This window comes from Triticum urartu, chromosome 3A (genome assembly GCF_056163025.1).
Source record: "Triticum urartu cultivar PI428250 chromosome 3A, HENAU_Tu73, whole genome shotgun sequence".
NCBI lineage: Eukaryota > Viridiplantae > Streptophyta > Magnoliopsida > Poales > Poaceae > Triticum > Triticum urartu.
In genome coordinates, this window is record NC_141875.1 from 175,056,662 (window position 1) to 175,079,986 (window position 23,325).

At 44.9% G+C, this 23,325-nt stretch overlaps 1 protein-coding gene across 1 annotated transcript; it reads left to right on the forward strand.

Moving 5' to 3' along the window:
- The first annotated feature begins 2,217 nt into the window (after window positions 1–2,217).
- On the forward strand, window positions 2,218–3,873 carry LOC147979089 (uncharacterized). Its single transcript, XM_087515028.1, has one exon. The coding sequence runs from the start codon at window positions 2,218–2,220 to the stop codon at window positions 3,871–3,873; it is 1,656 nt and encodes a 551-aa protein (XP_087371154.1).
- The last annotated feature ends 19,452 nt before the right edge of the window (window positions 3,874–23,325 follow it).

Below are 23,325 nucleotides of genomic sequence, written 5' to 3' on the forward strand. Positions count from 1 at the left end.
GAACGAATACCAAATTCACATGACTACTAATAGCAAGACTTCTCCCATGTCCTCACGAACTAACTACTCACAAAGCATAAACATGTTAATAATTAGAGGGGTATTAATATGCATATAGGATCTGAACATATGATCTTCCACCAATTAAACCAACTAGCATCAACTACAAGGAGTAATTAACACTGCTAGCAACCTACTAGCACCAATCCCGAACTTAGAGACAAGAATTGGATACAAGAGATGAACTAGGGTTTTGAGAGGAGATGATGCTGATGAGGATGTTGATGGAGATTGCCCTCTCCCGATGAGAGGAGCATTGGTGATGATGATGTCGATGATTTCCCCCTCCGGAAGGGAAGTTTCCCCGGTAGAACAGCTCCGCCAGAGCCCTAGATTGGTTCCGCCAAGATTCCGCCTCGTGGCGGTGGAGTTTCGTCTGAGAAGATGGCTTATGATTTTTTTTCCCATCGAAAGACTCCATATAGCAGAAGATGGTCACCGGAGGGCCATCAGGGGGCCCACGAGGTAGGGGGCGCGCCTCCACCCTCGTGGGCAGGGTGTGGCTCCCCTGGTGAGTTTCTTCCGCTCAATATTTTTTATATATTTGGAAAACATCTTCCGTGAAGTTTCAGGACTTTTGGAGCTGTGCAGAATAGGTCTCTAATATTTGCTCCTTTTCCAGCCCAGAATCCCAGCTGCCGGCATTCTCCCTCTTTATGTAAACCTTGTAAAATAAGATAGAATAGGCATAAGTATTGTGACATAATGTGTAATAACAGCTCATAATGCAATAAATGTTGATATAAAAGCATGATGCAAAATGGACGTATCAACTCCCCCAAGCTTAGACCTTACTTGTCCTCAAGCGAAAAGCCGAAATCGAAAAATATGTCCACATGTTTAGAGATAGAGGTGTCGATAAAAATAAAATACGGACATGAGGGCATCATGATCATTCTTAGAACAACAACTCATATAATTCTTTGTCATATAATCTCTAATGTTAGAGTAATAATTCAATCACAATATCAAGTATGAATCGTAAACTTCATTGAAAACTAACAAACTACAATCTTAGTCATTGAAGCAATTGCAATTTATCATAACATGGGAAAGAGTCATTGTATAAGAGCTTTTCAGCAGGTCCACATACTCAACTATCATATAATCTTTCACAATTGCTGACACTCATGCGATACTTATGGGTATGAAGTTTTAATCGGACACAGAGAAAGATAGGGGCTTATAATTTTGCCTCCCAACGTTTTACCTCAAGGGTAATGTCAACAGTAATAGTTCATGAAAACTCACATCCAATTAGCCATATATACCAGGATATTTCCAACATATTATGCTTGCCAAAGGATAAAGTGTAAAAAGGAAGGGTGAAAATCACCATGACTCTTATGCAATGTAGAAGATAAAAGTAAAAGATAGGCCCTTCGCAGAGGGAAGCAGAGGTTGTCATGCGCTTTTATGGTTGGATGCACAAAATCTTAATGCGAAAGAACGTCACTTTATATTGCCCCTTGTGATATGGACCTTTATTATGCAGTCTGTCGCTTTTATTACTTCTATATCACACGATCGTATAAAGCTTATTTCCTCCACACCAGTCAATCGTACATATTTAGAGAGCAATTTTTATTGCTTGCACTGATGACAACTTACTTGATGGATCTTACTCAATCCATAGGTAGATATGGTGGACTCTTATGGCAAGACTGGTTTAAGGGTATTTGGAAGCACAAGTAGTATCTCTACTTGGTGCAATGAATTTGGCTAGCATGAGGGGGAAAGGCAAGCTCATCATGTTGGAAGATCCAAGACAATATAATTCATCTCAGATGTAAGAAAACATAACCCATTATGTTGTCTTCCTTGTCCAATGTCAACTCTTTAGCATGTCATATTTTAATGAGTGCTCACAATCATAAAAGATGTCCAAGATAGTATATTTATATGTGAAGACCTCTCTTTTGCCTGTCCCTTCTGCCTTTACTCCCTTCACCGAGGCAGCGTCCTAGCTGGTGCGGTGCTCTCCTCCCCCTAGCGCCCTCCTCCCCCCCCCCCGCCGCTCGCCACTCCGGCGGTGGCGTCCACCCCTCCCGCCGCCTGCCACTCCGGCATCGGCGGCCACCCCCCGCCGCTCCAGCCTACCGGCTGCCTCCCCGGCCCCGGCGACCCCTCCTCGCGCCCTCGCGCTCCCTGCCTGCCATGTCGTCCAGCCCTCTGTCCGTCACCTCCTCCTTCCGTCGCGCCGGAGAGCGACCCATCGTGTCCGGCCTCGGCCTCTCCTCCAGTTATGCGGGCTCTGAGGCGCAGGGCCCGGCTGGTTGGGATGTGGACGCTGGCACCATGGTGGCGGTGGCGGCCGGGAATCCAGAGTGGATGCGCCCCCGTCCGTCCAAGAAGGAGCTTTGGAGGCGCCGCCTGGCAGATGGATCGGGCCCTTCGCACGCCGCCCCTCCCAGGGCGCGTCGCGAGATCTCGCCGGAGACGATCGGACTCTGCTTCAAGTGCTTCGAAGAGGGTCACTACAAAGCGGACTGCACCAACCAAGTCGTGTGCTTTCGCTGCAAGCTGCCCGGCCATGAATCCAAAGATTGCAAGAGGCCGCAGAGCCCTTCGCCAGAAGAGGACCTCAGGCGCGCTGCGGCGGCGAAAGTGGCGCGCAGGGACCAGCCCCCACGTCCTGCAGGCGCCGCATCCAGAGCCCCCCCCCCCCCCCCGACCCCACCCGCACCACCCTCCCTCTCCATGCCTGCGGTCTGGCCACGCCTGTTTGCCCCACGGCTTGCGTCGCCGGGACTGGAGGAATTCTCGGTGAGTGAGCTTTGTGTCGTCCGCCGCACCCAGAACATGGGGGACTTGGAGCAGAGGCTCCAGTTCGCCATGGTGGCTTATTCGGGGTGGGCACGGCATGACATCTCCCCGGATTTCGTTGCGCAGGCGCTTGGTGCGGTGGTCGGCATCGAGAAAGAGTGGCTCTCCGTCCACAGTTATCAGCCCGAGGATTTTCTGGTCATCTTCGCGCGGCGAGAGCACCGCAATTCCGTAGCGGCCCGGCCGTTCATCGAGTTCCAAGGTGTGAGGCTCTACTTCCGTCAATGGAACCGTCAAGCTCAAGCTGTTCACTCCGTCCTCAACTTCAATGTCTCGCTCGTCCTAGAAGGGATACCACCGCATGCTTGGGACCGTGAGGTCGCTAAGGACCTACTGGGATCTTCTTGCCTGGTTGATGTGGTGGCGCCGGAGACATGCTCACGCCACGACCTCTCTGCGTTCAAGCTCTCTGCTTGGACGGCAGACCCGGCGGCCATCCCCTCTCTCTGCTGGCTGGCCATCCCGGAGCCAGGCTTGATTGCTCCTCTGTCCGAGCCGGCGCTGCTCCAGTACAAGATCCTTATTCACCTGGACTCCATTTTGGACTTCTCAGATCGCGATGAGCCGTTGTTCCTTGGAGTCTCGTCGGATAGTGGGCAGAGCGGAGTGCCGTCGGACTGCAGGATCAGCGGGAGTGGTGGTGCGGCGCATGCGCCAGTGCCACGCCAAATGCCATGGAGGTTTGTTCAGCGCGACGCCAGAGGCACTGCCAGTGTTGGAGCTCAGCCTTGTGCGCGCGGCGGCGCGTGCTCGCCGGCAAGGTCTCAGTCTAGCTCTGATTGGCACATCCCGCCAATGGCGGACAGGGAGTTTGTGTCAGCAAAGGGGCCCGCACTGGTGACCAAAGACAGGCTGTCAGTCAGAGTCTCAGCTTTTGACCGGCTGACCGCACAATCTGGACCCACAGAAGGTTCAAACAGGCGTTCAAATGAGGAGGATAGGCGTGCCATTGCGATGGGACCAGAGTCACAGCGTATTGCTGTGTAGAGAGTTGGGAGCTCTACCGAGCCAATCACCGGCGCAATCATTGGCGACTCGCAACGGCCGGTCGTGGAAGGCCCCACCCCCGCGGCTTCGGATTCACCCGCAGCCAAACAGGAAGGTGGCCATCTGCCACGAAGAGATGCTGGTCTGGGACCACTGGAGGATCAGGAGCGCCTGATGACCCACAAGTATAGGGGATCTATCGTAGTCCTTTCGATAAGTAAGAGTGTCGAACCCAATGAGGAGCAGAAGGAAATGATAAGCGGTTTTCAGCAAGGTATTCTCTGCAAGTACTGAAATAAGTGGTAACAGATAGTTTTGTGATAAGATAAATTGTAACGAGCAACAAGTAACAAAAGTAAATAAAGTGCAGCAAGGTGGCCCAATCCTTTTTGTAGCAAAGGACAAGCCAGAACAAACACTTATAATAGGAAAAGCGCTCCCGAGGACACATGGGAATATCGTCAAGCTAGTTTTCATCACGTTCACATGATTCACGTTCGATACTTTGATAATTTGATATGTGGGTGGACCGGTGCTTGGGTGCTGTTCTTACTTGAACAAGCATCCCACTTATGATTAACCTCTATTGCAAGCATCCGCAACTACAACAAAAGTATTAAGGTAAACCTAACCATAGCATGAAACATATGGATCCAAATTAGCCCCTTACGAAGCAACGCATAAACTAGGGTTTAAGCTTCTGTCACTCTAGCAACCCATCATCTACTTATTACTTCCCAATGCCTTCCTCTAGGCCCAAATAATGGTGAAGTGTTATGTAGTCGACGTTCACATAACACCACTAGAGGCTAGAGAACATACATCTTATCAAAATATCAAACGAATACCAAATTCACATGACTATTAATAGCACGAGTTCTTCCTTGTCCTCGGGAACAAACGTAATTACTCACAAGGCATATTCATGTTCATAATCGGAGGGGTAATAATATGCATATAGGATCTGAACATATGATCTTCCACCAAATAAACCAACTAGCATCAACTACAAGGAGTAAACAACACTACTAGCAACCTACTAGCACCAATCCCGGACTTTGAGACAAGAATTGGATACAAGAGATGAAGTAGGGTTTGGAGATGAGATGGTGCTGATGAAGATGTTGATGGAGATTGCCCTCTCCCGATGAGAGGAGCGCTGGTGATGACAATGGTGATGATTTCCCCCTCCGGGAGGGAAGTATCCCAGGCAGAACAGCTCTGCTGGAGCTCTAGATTGGATCCGCCAAGGTTCCGCCTCGTGGCAGCGGAGTCTCGTCCCGAAAGGTTCCTTCCTATTTTTTTCTCATCGAAAGACTTCATATAGGAGAAGATGGACGTCGGAGAGCTACCAAGGGGCCCACGAGGTAGGGGGCGCGCCCTAGGGGGGGCGCCCCCACCCTCGTGAGCAGGTTGTGGGCCCCCTGGCCTTCATCTTTGGCGAGGTTTTTTCTTCATTTATTTTAAGACGTTCCGTGGAGTTTCAGGACTTTTGGAGTTGCGCAGAATAGGTCTCTAATATTTGCTCCTTTTCCAGCCTAGAATTCCAGCTGTCGGCATTTCCCTTTTCATGTAAACCTTGTAAAATAAGAGAGAATAGCCATAAGTATTGTGACATAAAGTGAAATAACAGTCCATAATGCAATAAATATCGATATAAAATCATGATGCAAAATGGACGTATCAACTCCCCCAAGCTTAGACCTCAATTGTCCTCAAGCGAAAAGCCGATAACAATAAATATGCCCTCATGTTTAGAGGTAGAGGCGTCGATAAAAATAAAATACGGACATGAAGGCATCATGATTATTCTCATAACAGCAACATATATAGATTTTGTCATATGACTACTTATGTTCAAGTGATGATCTATTCACAATGCAAAAGTATAAATCATAAACCTTATTGGGCTCCGACAAACTATAATCTCAGTCATTGAAGCAATTGCAATTTATCATAACATCGGAAAGAGTCTATGTCAGAGCTAAAAAGCAAGTCCACATACTCAACTATCATTTAGTCCTCCATAATTGCTAACACTCACGCAATACTTGTGGTTACGGAGTTTTAATCGGACACAGAGAAAGATAGGGGCTTATAGTTTTGCCCCACAACCTTTTACCTCAAGGGTAATGTCAACAATAATGGTTCATGCTCCCCTACATCCAATTAGATATATATATCATGTTCTTTCCAACATGCTGAGCTTGCCAAAGGATAAAATGAAAAAGAAAAGGTGAAGATCACCATGACTCTTGCATAAGGTAGAAGGTAATAATAAAGGATAGGCCCTTCGCAGAGGGAAGCAAAGGTTGCCATGCACTTTTATGGTTGGATGCATAAAATCTCAATGCGAAAGAACGTCACTTTATATTGCCCCTTGTGATATGAACCTTTATTATGCAGTCCATCGCTTTTATTACTTCCACATCACAAGATCGTATAAAGCTTATTTCTCCCACACCAATCAATCATACATATTTAGAGCAATTTTTATTGCTTTGCACCGATGACAACTTACTTGAAGGATCTTACTCAATCCATAGGTAGATATGGTGGACTCTCATGGCAAAACTGGTTTAAGGGTATTTGGAAGCACAAGTATTATTTCTACTTGGTGTTGAGAATTTGGCTAGCATGAGGGGGAAAGGCAGGCTCAACAAGTTAGAGGATCCATGACAACATACTTTATCTCAGATATAAGAAAGACATAACTCATTACATTGTCTTCCTTGTCCAACATCAACTCTTTAGCATGTCATATTTTAATGAGTGCCCCCAATCATAAAAGATATCAATGATAATATATCTATATGTGAAAACCACTCTTTCCTTATTACTTCCTATTAATTGCAACAATGACCAAAGCTATGTCTGCCAACTCCCAACAACTTTTAATCATCATACTCTTCTATGTGAAGTCATTACTCTCAATAAGATCAATATGAACTTTTTGTTTCTTTATATTCTTTTCTCTTTCTTTTATTCACCCAAGATCATGGCAAAATAATCAAGCCCTTGACTCAACACTAATCTTTATTATATAGCTCACGGACTCAGTTACAAATAGAGATCATAAAGCAAAACTCAAAACTAGATCATGCCATAAACTTTATTCTACTAGATCAAGATACTACTAATAGGATCAAACTAAGAAAAACGATAAAGATAGGAGTTGTGATGGTGATACGATACCGGGGCACCTCCCCCAAGCTTGGCAGTTGCCAAGGGGAGTGCCCATACCCGTGTGATTATATCTCCTTCTTTGTTGGTGAAGAAGGTGGTGGTGATGGATAATCGCACATCGAGCGTCAGAGGTCCTCCAGCTTGCGAATAATGCCCTTGAGTGCGACAATATGCTCCTTCAACAAAATATTTTCTTGTGTGAGATACTTGTTTTGTATACGAGCTAACTCAATCATCTTGAAAGCTTCGATCTCAGTTGGGGTAAGAAGGTTATGATCAAGTTGAAGGATGTCTTTTGCTGCCGGAGCTTGATCCTCCGTGGCCTTCTTGATCCTTTCATCCTTGTTGGCCCTCGTGGGTTCTTCCCTCTTCAGATCTATCTTCATTAGCCAAGCATCGTTGTCACCATTGTTGAAGGAGGGAGACGACATGATGCCTAGCCTGGAAAACCCTGACAGAAAACAGCTCAAAACAAGAACAGAGGAGAATTGCGTGATACGGGAGTCAAAACCTTCGGGAGGTTACATAATGAATTTTTACCGACCAAAATACGTATCGTGCAAGAAAACGGAGTCCGGAAGGCACACGAGGTGCTCACGAGGTAGGGGGCGCGCCTAGAGGGGTAGGGCGCGCCCACCACCCTCGTGGGGCCCTCGTGTCCTTCCCGGACTGCTACTTATTTTTCTATTTTTCTAAATATTCCAAAACGGAGAAATATTGCCTTAAAAATTGTTTTGGAGTCGTTTTACTTACCGTACCACATACCTATTCCTTTTCGGAGTCTGAAACGTTCCGGAAAGTGTCCCTTATGTATTCCTCCGGGGTTACGGTTTCAATAATATTGGTTTCAACATTTATGGGATTACCTGAGATATAGTGTTTGATTCTTTGACCGTTTACCACCTTCGGATTTGTGCCCTCGAAGTTGTTGATTTTTATGGCACCGGAACGATAGACCTCTTCGATAACGTAGGGGCCTTCCCATTTAGAGAGAAGTTTTCCTGCAAAAAATCTTAAACGAGAGTTGTATAGCAATACATAATCACCTACATTAAACTCATGCTTTTGTATCCTTTTGTCATGCCATCTTTTAACTTTCTCTTTAAACAACTTGGCATTTTCATAAGCCTGGGTTCTCCATTCATCAAGTGAGCTAATATCAAATAACCTCTTCTCACCGGCAAGTTTAAAATCATAGTTGAGCTCTTTAATAGCCCAATATGCCTTATGTTCTAGTTCGAGAGGTAAGTGACATGCTTTTCCATAAACTATTTTATACGGAGACATACCCATAGGATTTTTGTATGCAGTTCTATATGCCCATAATGCATCATCAAGTTTCTTAGACCAATTCTTTCTAGACCTATTAACAGTCTTTTGCAAAATTAATTTGAGCTCTCTATTGATCAACTCTACTTGACCACTAGACTGTGGGTGATAAGGAGATGCAATTCTATGATTAACATCATATTTAGCAAGCATTTTATGAAAAGCACCATGAATAAAATGTGAACCACCATCAGTCATTAAATATCTAGGGACTCCAAACCTCGGAAAAATAACTTCTTTAAGCATTTTAATAGAAGTGTTATGATCAGCACTACTAGTTGGAATAGCTTCTACCCACTTAGTAACGTAATCAACAGCAACTAGAATATGTGTGTATCCATTAGAGGCAGGGAAAGGTCCCATATAATCAAAGCCCCAAACATCAAACGGTTCAATAACAAGAGAATAATTCATAGGCATTTCTTGACGTCTACTAATATTACCAATTCTTTGACATTCATCACAAGACAAGACAAACTTACGGGCATCCTTGAAGAGAGTAGGCCAATAAAAACCAGATTGCAATACCTTATGTGCAGCTCTATATCCAGCGTGGTGTCCTCCATAATTCTCGGAATGACACTTGCGTAGGATCTGTTCCTGTTCATGCTTAGGTACACAACGTCTAATAACACCATCTACACCTTCTTTATAAAGATGTGGGTCATCCCAAAAGTAATGTCTCAAGTCATAGAAAAACTTTTTCTTTTGCTGGTATGTGAAGCTAGGTGGTATAAACTTAGCAACAATATAATTAGCATAATCAACATACCATGGAGTACTACGAGAAGTACCTATAACATTTAATTGTTCACTAGGAAAGTTATCATTAATAGGTAGTGGATCATTAAGAACATTCTCTAACCTAGACAAGTTGTCTGCAACGGGGTTCTCAGCTCCCTTTCTATCAATAATATGCAAATCAAATTCTTGTAGCAAGAGAACCCATCTAATAAGTCTAGGTTTAGCATCTTTCTTTTCCATAAGGTATCTAATAGCAGCATGATTAGTGTGAATAGTTACTTTAGAATCAACAATATAAGGTCTGAACTTATCACAAGCAAATACAACTGCTAAAAGCTCTTTTTCAGTGGTAGCATAATTTATTTGAGCATTGTCTAGAGTCTTACTAGCATAATGAATAACATTTAATTTCTTATCAACTCTTTGCCCTAGAACAACACCTACAGCATAATCACTAGTATCACACATAATTTCAAAGGGTAAATTCCAATCAGGTGGCTGAACAACAGCTGCAGAGACTAATGCTTTCTTAAGTATTTCAAATGCTTCTACACAATCATCATCAAACACAAATGGTATATCTTTTTGTAATAAATTAGTCAGAGACCGAGAGATTTTTGAGAAGTCCTTAATGAACCTCCTATAAAAACCGGCATGACCAAGGAAACTTCTTATACCTTTGATGTCCTTGGGACATGGCATCTTTTCAATAGCATCAACCTTGGCTTTATCAACTTCAATACCTCTTTCAGAAACTTTGTGCCCCAAGACAATACCTTCATTAACCATAAAGTGGCACTTTTCCCAATTCAAGACAAGATTAGTTTCTTCACATCTCTGCAAAACTTGATCAAGATTGCTCAAGCAATCATCAAAAGAGGAACCATAGACGGAAAAATCGTCCATGAAAACCTCACAAATCTTTTCACAAAAGTCAGAGAATATAGCCATCATGCATCTTTGAAAGGTAGTAGGTGCATTACATAAACCAAAAGGCATACGTCTATAAGCATAAGTACCAAAAGGGCATGTAAAAGTAGTCTTTGATTGATCTCTAGCCGACACAGGTATTTGAAAGAAACTAGAATAACCATCTAGAAAGCAATAGTGTGTATGTTTGCATCATCTTTCTAGCATTTGATCAATAAACGGTAAGGGGTAATGATCTTTCTTAGTAGCCTTATTTAATTTGCGGAAATCAGTTACCATCCTATAACCCGTGATAATTCTTTGTGGAATCAATTCATCTTTATCATTAGGAACAATAGTAATACCTCCCTTCTTAGGGACACAATGGACATGACTTACCCACTGACTATCAGCAACGGGATAAATTATACCTGCCTCCAGAAGCTTGAGTATTTCTTTTCTTACCACTTCTTTCATTTTAGGATTTAGACGTCGTTGAGGATCACGAACTGGTTTGGCATCTGCTTCCAAATTTATTTTATGTTGACATAGAGTGAGACTAATGCCCTTAAGATCATCAAGAGTATATCCAATAGCAGCACGATGCTTCTTCAGAGTTTTCAATAATCTTTCTTCTTCATGCTCTGAAAGATTAGCACTAATAATAACAGGATATATCTTCTTTTCATCAAGATAAGCATATTTAAGATTATCAGGCAACGATTTAAGCTCAAACACGGGATCACCTTTGGGTGGAGGAGGATCCCCTAAAATTTCAATGGGCAAGTTGTGTTGCAGAATAGGTTCCTATTTAAAGAATACTTCATCTATTTCCCTTCTTTCATTCATGAACATATCATTTTCATGGTCTAGCAAATAGTGTTCCAAAGGATCACTAGGAGGTACGACAATAGAAGCAAGACCAATAATTTCATCCTTACTAGGTAATTCTTCCTCACAATGTTGTTTACTAAATTTAGAGAAATTAAACTCATGAACCATATCATCCAAGGCAATCTATCCTAGCATTAACAGTGTTCAAGAAGGGTCTACCAAATATAATGGGACAAAAGCTATCTTGTGGGGAACCAAGAACAAGAAAATCAGCAGGATATTTAGTTTTCCCACACAAGACTTCAACATCTCTAACAATTCCAATTGGTTAAATATTATCTCTATTGGCAAGTTTAATTGTGACATCAATATCTTCTATCTCTGCAGGTGCAATATCATGCATAATTTCTTTGTATAAGTCATGAGGTATAACACTAGCACTGGCACCCATATCACATAAGCCATGATAACAATGATCTCCTATTTTAATAGAAATAACAGGCACGCCTACCACAGGTCTATGTTTATCTTTAGCACAAGGTTTAGCAATTCTAGCAGTTTCACCTTCGAACTGAATAACATGCCCATCAATATTATCAGACAAGAGATCTTTAACAATAGCAATATTAGGTTCAACTTTAACTTACTCAGGAGGTGTATATGTTCTAATATTGCTTTTACGAACCACAGTTGAAGCTTTAGCATGATCCTTTATCCTAACAGGGAAAGGTGGTCTCTCAACATAAGAAGTAGGAACAATAGGATCATTATAAGTGACAGTCTTTTCTTCAACTTTAATAGGTGCAGCTACTTTTACTTCTATGGGAGGATGATATTTAAACCACTTCTCCTTAGGGATATCAACATAAGTAGCAAAAGATTCACAAAAAGAAGCTACTATCTCAGAGTCAAGTCCATATTTAGTGCTAAACTTACGGAAAATATCAGGGTCCATAAAAGATTTAACACAATCAAACTTAGGTGTCATACCTGACTCCTTACCTTTGTCGAGGTCTCAGTCTTCAGAGTTGCGTTTAATTCTATCCAATAAATTCCATCTGAATTCAGTAGTCTTCATCATAAAAGAGCTAGCACAAGAAGTATCGAACATGGTGCGATTGTTATCAGAAAGCCGAGCATATAAATTTTGAATAATAATTTCTCTTGAGAGCTCATGATTGGGGCATGAATATAACATTGATTTAAGCCTCTCCCAAGCTTGAGCGATGCTTTCTCCTTCGCGAGGCCAGAAATTATATATATAATTGCGATCACGATGAACAAAATGCATAGGGTAATACTTTTGATGAAATTCCAATTTCAATCTTTTATAGTCCCACGATCTCATATCATCACATAGCCTATACCATATCAATGCGTCTCCCTTCAAAGATAAAGGGAAGACCTTCTTATTAGCAACATCATCGGGTATACCTGCAAGCTTAAATAATCCACAAACTTCATCCACATATATTAAGTGCTCATCAGGATGCTTTGTTCCATCTCCTGTAAAAGGGTTAGCTAGCAGTTTTTCCATCATACCCGAAGGAAATTCAAAAGGAGTTTCATTTTCAATAGGTTCAGCAGGTTGAGGAGCAACTCTTTGCTCTACTGGACGGGGTGAAGATACCCCGAACAAGCTCCTCAGAGAATTACTTTCCATAGTAACAAGTGACAGTAAATTTCAGCACACTATATAAATTTTTCCTTACCAAATTCCACCTACCAAAGGCGCTACACTCCCCGGCAACGGTGCCAGAAAAGAGTCTTGATGACCCACAAGTATAGGGGATCTATCGTAGTCCTTTCGATAAGTAAGAGTGTCGAACCCAACGAGGAGCAGAAGGAAATGATAAGCGGTTTCCAGCAAGGTATTCTCTGCAAGTACTGAAATAAGTGGTAACAGATAGTTTTGTGATAAGATAAATTGTAACGAGCAACAAGTAACAAAAGTAAATAAAGTGCAGCAAGGTGGCCCGATCCTTTTTGTAGCAAAGGACAAGCCGGAACAAACTCTTATAATAGGGAAAGCGCTCCCGAGGGCACATGGGAATATCGTCAAGCTAGTTTTCATCATGTTCATATGATTCGCATTCGATACTTTGATAATTTGATATGTGGGTGGACCGGTGCTTGGGTGTTGTTCTTACTTGAACAAGCATCCCTCTTATGATTAACCTCTATTGCAAGCATCCGCAACTACAACAAAAGTATTAAGGTAAACCTAACCATAGCATGAAACTTATGGATCCAAATCATCCCCTTACGAAGCAATGCATAAACTAGGGTTTAAGCTTCTGTCACTCTAGCAACCCATCATCTACTTATTACTTCCCATTGCCTTCCTCTAGGCCCAAATAATGGTGAAGTGTTATGTAGTCGACGTTCACATAACACCACTAGAGGCTAGACAACATACATCTTATCAAAATATCAAACGAATACCAAATTCACATGACTACTAATAGCAAGACTTCTCCCTTGTCCTCAGGAACAAACGTAATGTGACGCCCCAAGACCGATGTGCCAGGTGTCCGCCAGTTATTCGCTGTTGTTGCCTTGTCATTCGCTTGCGTGTTGCATCTTGTCATGTCATCATGTGCATTGCATCATCATGTTTTTCAAAACTTGCATCCGTCTGGATTCCCTCAGTTCTCTTCGTTGTCCGTTATGAGCCCAGACACACTTGCACGCGCCCGCGGCATGTCCGAAATAGTATTTTATAAGTGGCCGGAAAATGTTCTTGGAATGGGATGAGAGTTGGCGTGTGGTCTCATTGTAGTGTAGATAGACCGCCTGTCAAGTTTCATCGCATTCGGAGTTCGTTTGATAGCCCAACCGTTAAACTATAGCGGCATTATAGCCGGGCACACGTCGGACGTTTTCGGTCTCCAGAAACAGTCGCCGGGCCTCCCTCTCTTCTCTTCTCTCAGCTCAAGACCGTCTACACAGCTCACTACCTACCGCCAGGTCCAACCTAACCTCTCTCGTCAGCCCACGGCCCTCCTCGCGCGCGCGTCCAAAAATTGTCCTGAACCCGACCCGGGGAGTCATCACCGTTGGGTCCGGATCATCCCCAAATGTCTACAAAACATCACCGTTCCTTTATTTGGACTTCCTAGTCTATTTTTCTCGACCGCTCGATTTTAATTGGAGGGACGGATTAGCCCCTAAACTCTCCCTCTTTCCTTATATATACTCCCTAGTCTAAATCTAGACCAAACCCTAAAATCTAGGAGTCTTGTCCCTGCCGCCGCCACACTCAAATCCCCATCGGGATCTCACCCGAGCCAACCACCCACACCCCAGATCCCCTCCTCTCGATCCAGAGCATCAGCGGTAGTCCCGAGCGCCAAGCCCCTCCAGGATGGATCGGGAGCAGTGCTGCCATTCGCTCGTCGCCGGCGGCCTCAACCACCAGGACGCCACTACTAGAGCACCAGTAGGACCGTCGTGTCCCTCCCCTGTTCCCTGCTCGTCCTTCTCCTTTCCCTGCCTCTCCCTCACGTTTTCTCTCACTCACAGGAACGCCATGGTCGGCCCTCGCCCTCGAGCTCCAACGGGATCCGTGCCCCTGGGTCCCCTGCTTCGACCACCTCCTGGAGCCCGACCATGCGCGCCCTCAAGCCCCTGCCACGGGCACCCACGCAGGTAGCCGCAGTTCCCGCGTCTCCGGCGAGTCGGCGACCACGAGAGACATCCATGGCCGCCCCTTGGTGCTTCGCATCGCGCCTGACCATCATCCCCATTGCCGGCGAGCTCCTATTGCATCACCGTCGTCCGTACGGGACCTCGTCTGCGTCCCCTGCCTCACGCCTCGTCCCCGGGAGTTCTCGCCAAGTCCAACTTCCATCGGCCATAGTCCAGCCACTCCCAGTCCACATGGCCCCCGTCCGCACCATCCCAAGCCGGACCTCGCCGGTGAGACCCCGTCGTCGCACGTCCCCGTCTCTCCCTCTTTTGCCTTCTCTGACCTCCCCTGCTCTCCCCTGCCCTGTCGAATAGAAAGGAGCAGCATCGCCTCCCTGACCTTCGGACTGGCTGGATCCGCCGCGCCCGCTTGGACCTTGCCCTTGCCCGGACCCGCCGCCTGCAGGCCTCTTCTCGGCCGGGTCCACTCCTACCGATGTTTCCCTGTCGAACGAGCAAGCACGAACCCCAGCGCCAAGTCCACCGTGATCCCCTGCGCGTTGACCACACCCCTGCATCGTCCCTGTGCCTGGGCCATGAGGGCACCGAGGCCCAGCAACATCTTCTCATCACCAGAACCGGCCCAGCCGCTTCTCCACTTTTGGCCCAATGGCCCATTGTGAGCATAGCCCGGTCCCTCCGGTTTTTTTTGTGCATGTGCGTCTGATAGCTATGTTGCGCCTATTGCCTTACTGGGCCTCTCCTTAGATTCAGCATGGTATTTTTTTTCCTATTCTGCGAATTTGTCTTTTTATCCAGTGAGCTGCAGTTTTGCAGATTAGTCCCTCTAGATCATGCATTTAATATCTCCACAACCGTGCATCGGATTAAAACAAATTATATATGAAAGTTGGTTAGAATTTTTTGTAGAACAATAATATCCAAATTTCTTCTATGTTTGAAATGCTTAAAATGCTGTTTGTTTAAATTTGCTTAAATAACTTGCTAAAATGATTTAATTCATAACTAAATAACCGTAACTCCAAATTTAATAAACTTTATATGTAAATGGGGTGGAAAAATGCCTAGTTTAACATGGTGGATTTACTTTGCATGTTTAACAACTCTAAAATTTGGTTTAGGGCAGAATAGCACCAAACCTAATATATGCATATGGGGATTTACCGGAATTGTTGTTCGTTGCTTCTGGCCTCATTTAAACTTGACTAGATAGGTAGTTTTACTTTGCTTCACCCTCTTGCCATGCTAACAACATTTAATCTTGTCGGGTACATAAACGAGATCGAACTAAGTAACTCGAATGTGGTGTTTCGTTAATATGCAACTCCGTTGCATATTGAGCTCCACTTGACTTGTAGGATTGCTTGTGCACTTTGCCATGCCATGCCTCTTTAAACCGGACATGCATCATACTTGATTGTGCATCATGCCATGTTTATGTGGTGGTTGTTTTACTATGTTGTTTGCTTCTTTCCGGTGTTGCTTCTTTGGGTTGGTTCCGTTAACGTCGCGTTTGTGAGGACCCGTTCGACTACGTCCGTTTGTCTTCTTCATGGACTCGTTCTTCTTCCTTGCGGGATCTCAGGCAAGATGACCATACCCTCGAAATCACTTCTATCTTTGCTTGCTAGAGGCTCGCTCTTTTGCTATGCCTATGCTATGATGCCTACCACTTGCTTATCATGCCTCCCATATTGTTAAGCCAAGCCTCTAACCCACCTTATCCTAGCAAACCGTTGTTTGGCTACGTTACCGCTTTGCTCAGCCCCTCTTATAGCGTTGTTAGTTGCAGGTGAAGATTGAAGTTTGTTCCTTGTTGGAACATGGAGATGTTGTTCCTTGTTGGAACATGTTTACTTGTTGGGATATCACAATATTTCTTATCTAATTAATGCATCTATATACATGGTAAAGGGTGGAAGGCTCGGCCTTATGCCTGGTGTTTTGTTCCACTCTTGCCGCCCTAGTTTCCGTCATATCGGTGTTATGTTCCCGAATTTTGCGTTCCTTACGCGGTTGGGTTATAATGGGAACCCCTTGACAGTTCGCCTTGAATAAAACTCCTCCAGCAAGGCCCAACCTTGGTTTTACCATTCGCCACCTAGCCTTTTTTCCCTTGGGTTAGGCCAGCCCAAGGGTCATCTTATTTTAAGCCCCCGGGCCAGTGCTTGTCTAAGTGTTGGTCCAACCCAGAGCACCGTGCGGGGCCATCCCTTGGCAACTTGGGTTACGTTGGCTCCCGTACGCTTAGCTTATCTGGTGTGCCCTGAGAACGAGATATGTGTAGCTCCTATCGGGATTGTCGGCACAACGGGTGGTCTTGCTGGACTTGTTTTACCATTATCGAGGATGTCTTGTAACCGTGATTCCGAGCCTGATCGGGTCTTCCCGCTAGAAGGAATATCATTCGTTGACCGTGAGAGCTTGTGATGGGCTAAGTTGGGACACCCCTGCAGGGATTTGAACTTTCAAAAGCCGTGCCCGCGGTTATGGGCAGATGGGAATTTGTTAATGTCCGGTTGTAGAAAACCTGAAGTTGATCTTAATTAAAATACATCAACCGCGTGTGTAACCGTGATGGTCTCTTTCCGGCGGAGTCCGGAAAGTGAACACGGTGTTGGAGTTATGCTTGACGTAGGTTGTTTTAGGATCACTTCTTGATCATAGTTGTTCGACCGTGCTTTTGCCTTCTCTTCTCGCTCTCATTTGCGTATGTTAGCCACCATATATGCTAGTCGTTTGCTGCAGCTCCACCTCATACCTTTACCTTACCCATAAGCTTAAATAGTCTTGATCGCAAGGGTGTGAGATTGTTGAGTCCCCGTGACTCACAAATACTTCCAAAACTAGTTTGCAGGTGTCGTTGAACCGAGCAGGTGACGCAACCAAGCTCAAGGAGGAGCTTGATGAAGATCTTGTCCTTTGTGTTGTTTCGTTCTAGTTGATCAGTAGTGGAGCCCAGTCGGGACGATCGGGGATCTGTGTAGCTTTTGGGGTAGTCTTCTTCATTTTGGTTCCGTAGTCGGACCTTGATTGTATCTGGATGATGTAGTGCTTTATTCATGTAATTGTGTGAAGTGGCGAGTGTAAGCCAACTATGTATCTCTTTCCCTTATGTATTACATTGGTTGTGTGAAGATTACCTCACTTGCGACATTGCTTTCAATGCGGTTATGCCTCTAAGTCGTGCTTCGACACGTGGGAGATATAGCCGCATCGAGGGCGTTACACGTAATTATTCACAAAGCATATTCATGTTCATAATCAGAGGGATAATAATATGCATATAGGATCTGAACATATGATCTTCCAGCAAATAAACCAACTAGCATCAACTACAATGAGTAATCAACACTACTAGCAACCTACTAGCACCAATCCCGGACTTTGAGACAAGAATTGGATACAAGAGATGAACTAGGGTTTGGAGATGAGATGGTGCTGATGAAGATGTTGATGGAGATTGCCCTCTCCCGATGAGAGGAGCGCTGGTGATGACGATGGTGATGATTTCCCCCTCAGGGAGGGAAGTATCCCCGCCAGAACATCTCTGCCGGAGCTCTAGATTGGATCCGCCAAGGTTCCGCCTCGTGGCAGCGGAGTCTCGTCCCGAAAGGTTCCTTCCTATTTTTTTCTCATCGAAAGACTTCATATAGGAGAAGATGGACGTCGGAGAGCTACCAGGGGGCCCACGAGGTAGGGGGAGCGCCCTAGGGGGGGCGCCCCTCACCCTCGTGAGCAGGGTATGGCCCCCCTGGCCTTCATCTTTGGCGAGGATTTTTCTTTATTTATTTCAAGACGTTCCGTGGAGTTTCAGGACTTTTGGAGTTGCGTAGAATAGGTCTCTAATATTTGCTCCTTTTCCAGCCCAGAATTCCAGCTGCCGACATTCTCCCTCTTCATGTAAACCTTGTAAAATAAGAGAGAATAGCCATAAGTATTGTGACATAAAGTGAAATAACAGTCCATAATGCAATAAATATTGATATAAAAGCATGATGGAAAATGGACATATTAGCGCCCAACCCCACCCCAGTCTGGCAGGTTGGTGGATGTGGGGACACCTGGCGCTGCCCCCAATGCTGACGCTCAGCCTGGTGGGACCGGATCAGGCGCACCCACGCCTCAGCCAACCGGATCGTCGACCGAACGCCCCGAGACCCCAGGCCGCGACAACACCGATCCCAATGAGAATGTGCGGCCAATCGTGGTGCCTGCTGACATGCACGCACCCACCCTGGAGATTCTTCCCGAGGAGATCGCGCGGGACCCGCAGATTGCCACTGTCGCCTTGATGGGACAGACTGATGGGAATCATGCACGCCTCTCATTGGCGGAGATGGAAACCCCATGCACCATGGATCTTTTGCCTCAAGGAGAGATCAATTCTGGCATTGCTACAGAACAAGACCTTGCCCCTCCCCCAACCCTGATGGTATAGTCCCTGGCCCTACCAGAGAAGGAAACACCTGATGGCATGACCCCGCAAGAAGCAATAGCATATGCACGTCTAAAGAAAATATGCTCCAGCATCATCAAGAAGCTCGCCCCCCTACTCTGCGAAGTCTCCACGCTTCGTCTGGAGGCTGAGCCATTCACACCCAAGCGCACCACGTGCTCCACCAAGAGAAATGCTGGGTATGCCGCTTCAAAGTCTGGCAAAGTGGAAAACGTCCTGCTGCGAGCTCCAGGCCTTGTCCCGGAAGACATGGTTGTGGATAACGAGGCCGTTAGGGAGCTTCAGGACTTGTTCGACTCTCCGCTCCGCGAACAACACGTGAGAGTCATCGCAGCGCTCTTTGGCAAGTGTGTGCCCAACAACATCAACCTCGCCGGTGCTTCTGACGTTGCGGTTAGTGTGCTTTGAGCACGCCCGTTGGTGTTGGGGTTGCTTGTTTTCCTCATGGATCACAACCCACAGATCGTTTGCTGGAATGTGAGAGGATTAAACAACCCAGCCAAGATGAAAGTAGTTAGAGAGTTCTTCACTTTGTTGAAAGTCAAAGTAGTGTGTCTCTAGGAGACCAAGTTGGAGATCGTGGACCAGTTCATAGTAATGCAATGTCTCGGACCATATTTTGATGGGTTCGCTTACTTGCCTGCGAGTGAGACGCGTGGTGATACTTTCCTTGCATGGGACTCGACATGCGTGAACGTCGACCACCTACAGTACGATGCCAACTTCCTCACCGGCAAAGTTCGGCAACTTGATGGCACCGAATGGTGGATTTCCGTGGTGTACGCACCCCAGGGTGACGAGCTTAAAACATAGTTTCTCAATGACTTATATGCGCGCAGGCTGCATTGTCTAGGTCCCTGGATGTGCCTCGGTGATTTCAACATGATACTCCGCAGCTCAGAGAAGAGCAATCAAAATATTAATAGAACCATGATGGCCAAGTTCCAAAACTTTTTTGACGACCATGAGCTCAAGGAGCTGTACATGCATGGGCGCAAGTTCACTTGGTCGAACGAGAGAAATACCCCAACCCTGACCAAGATTGATAGGATGCTTGTTTCGGTTGAATAGGAGTTGGCTTTTCCAGACTATCTCATGCAAGCACTATCCACTAGTGCGTCTGATCATGCACCTCTCCACCTCTCCACGAGCAACACCTACGGAGCCAGGAGACGCTTTCGGTTTGAACTGTACTGGACCAAGCTTGAGGGCTTTGAAGAGGCGATCCGTGAAGCTTGGGTCTGTAGCAATGATATCTTCAATCCTTTTAAAAGGTTGGACGCGGTCTTCAGGAATACCGCGTCCTATTTGCAAGCTTGGGGCCAAAGAAAGACCGGTAACATCAAGATCCTCATGAAGGTTGCAAACTGGTTAATTGCGAGACTTGATAGAGCACAAGAGAGGTGACCCTTGACCCTGCTGGAAATCTGGTTGCGGCGAACTTTGAAGCTCTCCTTGCTTGGTCTTGCATCCCTCGAGCGCACCCTTGACAGGCAAAGATCCAGGATCCGTTGGCTGCGGGAGGGTGACGCGAACACCAAGCTGTTTCAAGCGGTAGCCAACGGAAGACTGATACGTCTCCGTCGTATCTATAATTTTTGATTGTTCCATGCCAATATTATTCAACTTTCATATACTTTTGGCAACTTTTTATACTATTTTTGGGACTAACATATTGATACAGTGCCCAGTGCCAGTTCCTGTTTGTTGCATGTTTTTTGTTTCGCAGAATATCCATATCAAACGGAGTCCAAACGGAATAAAAACTGACGGAGATTTTTTTGGAATATATATGATTTTTGGGAAGAAGAATCCACGCGAGACGATGCTCGACGGGCCCACGAGGTAGGGGGCGCGCCCTGGGGAGGCAGGCGCGCCCCTGACCCTCGTGGCCACCCCGTAAGGCAGTTGATGCCCTTCTTTCGCCGCAAGAAAGCTAATATACGGATAGAGATCGTATTAAAATTTCAGCCCAATCGGAGTTACGGATCTCCGGGAATATAAGAAATGGTGAAAGAGAAGAATCTGAAAACGCAGAAACAGAGAGAGACAGAGAGACAGATCCAAACTCGGAGGGGCTCTCGCCCCTCCCGTGCCATGGAGGCCATGTACTAGAGGGGAAACCCTTCTCCCATCTAGGGAGGAGGTCAAGGAAGAAGAAGAAGGAGGGGGGCTCTCTCCCCCTCGCTTCCGATGGCACCGGAGTGCCACCGGGGGCCATCATCATCACCGCGATCTACACCAACACCTCCGCCATCTTCACCAACATCTCCATCACCTTCCCCCCTCTATATACAACGGTCCACTCTCCCGCAACCCGTTGTACCCTCTACTTGAACATGGTGCTTTATGCTTCATATTATTATCCAATGATGTGTTGCCATCGTATGATGTCTGAGTAGATTTTCGTTGTCCTGTCGGTGGTTGATGAATTGCTATGATTGATTTAATTTGCTTGTGGTTATATTGCTGTCCTTTGGTGCCCATCATATGATTGCGCGCTTGGATCACACCCTAGGGTTAGTCGTATATTGATAGGACTATGTATTGGAGGGAAAGAGTGACAGAAGCTTCAGCCTAGCATAGAAATTGATGCATACGGGATTGAAGGGGGACCAATATATCTTAATGCTATGGTTGGGTTTTACCTTGATGAACATTAGTAGTTGCGGATGCTTGCTAATAGTTCCAATCATAAGTGCATAGAATTCCAAGTCAGGGATGACATGCTAGCAGTGGCCTCTCCCACATAATACTTGTTATCGGTCTAGTAAAGTAGTCAATTTCTTAGGGGCAATTTCGCAACTCCTACCACCACTTTTCCACACTCGCTATATTTACTTTATTGTTTCTTTATCTAAATAGCCCCTACTTTTTATTTACATACTCTTTATTATCTTGCAAACCTATCCAACAACACCTACAAAGTACTTCTAGTTTCATACTTGTTCTAGGTAAAGCGAATGTCAAGCGTGCGTAGAGTTGTATCGGTGGTCGATAGAACTTGAGGGAATATTTGTTCTACCTTTAGCTCCTCGTTGGGTCCGACACTCTTACTTATCGAAAACTGTTGCGATCCCCTATACTTTTCCGGGGAGCAATAGCGTGGGGTGAATATTCTCGTGTGTGCTTGTTTGCTTTATCACTAAGTAATTTTTATTTGCTGTTCTTAGTTGTTTTCTATCTTTAGTTATGGGTAGGAAACGCAAAATAACAAAAAAATTAGTTGTACCTACTGAACCAATGGTTGAAGAACCACTCAAAATCTATCACACTACTGAAGCTTATTACTTGGATCATCTTCGATCCCTTTGTGCCCGTGCCGAAACCCCAACTAGCTTAGTTGAGGGCAAAGCTTTAGATGAGCATGCTTGTTATGTGCGACACCGTATATTTGAAAAAGGGAAACTATTATGGGGTCAAATTCAACGTTTGCAATGCTATGCTTGGAATTTATGTGAAATATATGATTTTACTTGTTGCTCTGAAAACCCTAAGAAACACCTTCCCTACCAATGTGAGTTTATTGATAATGGAATCTTATCTTCATATGCTAAGGGTGTTTATAATTACTATGATGTTCAACAAATTGAAGAATTTGTTGCTTCTAAGGGTGCTTTTGAAATTGATTCTTTGATTGAAAAGTATGATGCTACTCTTTACAAATCTGATTTTTTTTCCATATTTAAATATTGCTATGATAATTATGCTTCTAATGCTTATGTTAAACCATATATTGAGAACTACTCTGCTGTACAAGAAGAGATTAATATTTTGCAGGAGTCTATGGAAGAAGAAATTGATGAAACTGTGAGCTCATTGGATGAAAAAGATGAGGAGCAGAGCGAAGAAAAAAAGGAGGAAGAGCGGATTAGCTACCCGTGCCCACCTTATAATGAGAGTAACTCTTCAACTCATACATTGTCTAATTTCCCTTCGTGCTTACCGAAGGATGATTGCAATGCTGATTGTTATGATCCCGTCGATTCTTTTGAAATATCCTTTTTTGATGATGCTTGCTATGCTTGTGGCCAAGATGCCAATATGAATTATGCTTATGGTGATGAACTTGCTATAGTTCCTTATGTTAAACATGAAATTGTTGCTATTGCACCCACGCATGATAGTCCTATTATCTTTTTGAATTCTCCCGACTACACTATATCGGAGAAGTTTGCACTTATTAAGGATTATATTGATGGGTTGCCTTTTACCGTTGCACATGATGATTTTGATGAATATAATATGCATGTGCTTGCTGCTCCTACTTGCAATTATTATGAGAGAGGAACTATATCTCCACCTCTCTATGTTTCCAATATGATAAAATTGCAAGAAAC

Excerpts from the sequence above, each read along its gene's own strand:
- LOC147979089 (XM_087515028.1), top strand. The coding sequence starts at position 2,218 with ATGTCGTCCAGCCCTCTGTCCGTCACCTCCTCCTTCCGTCGCGCCGGA.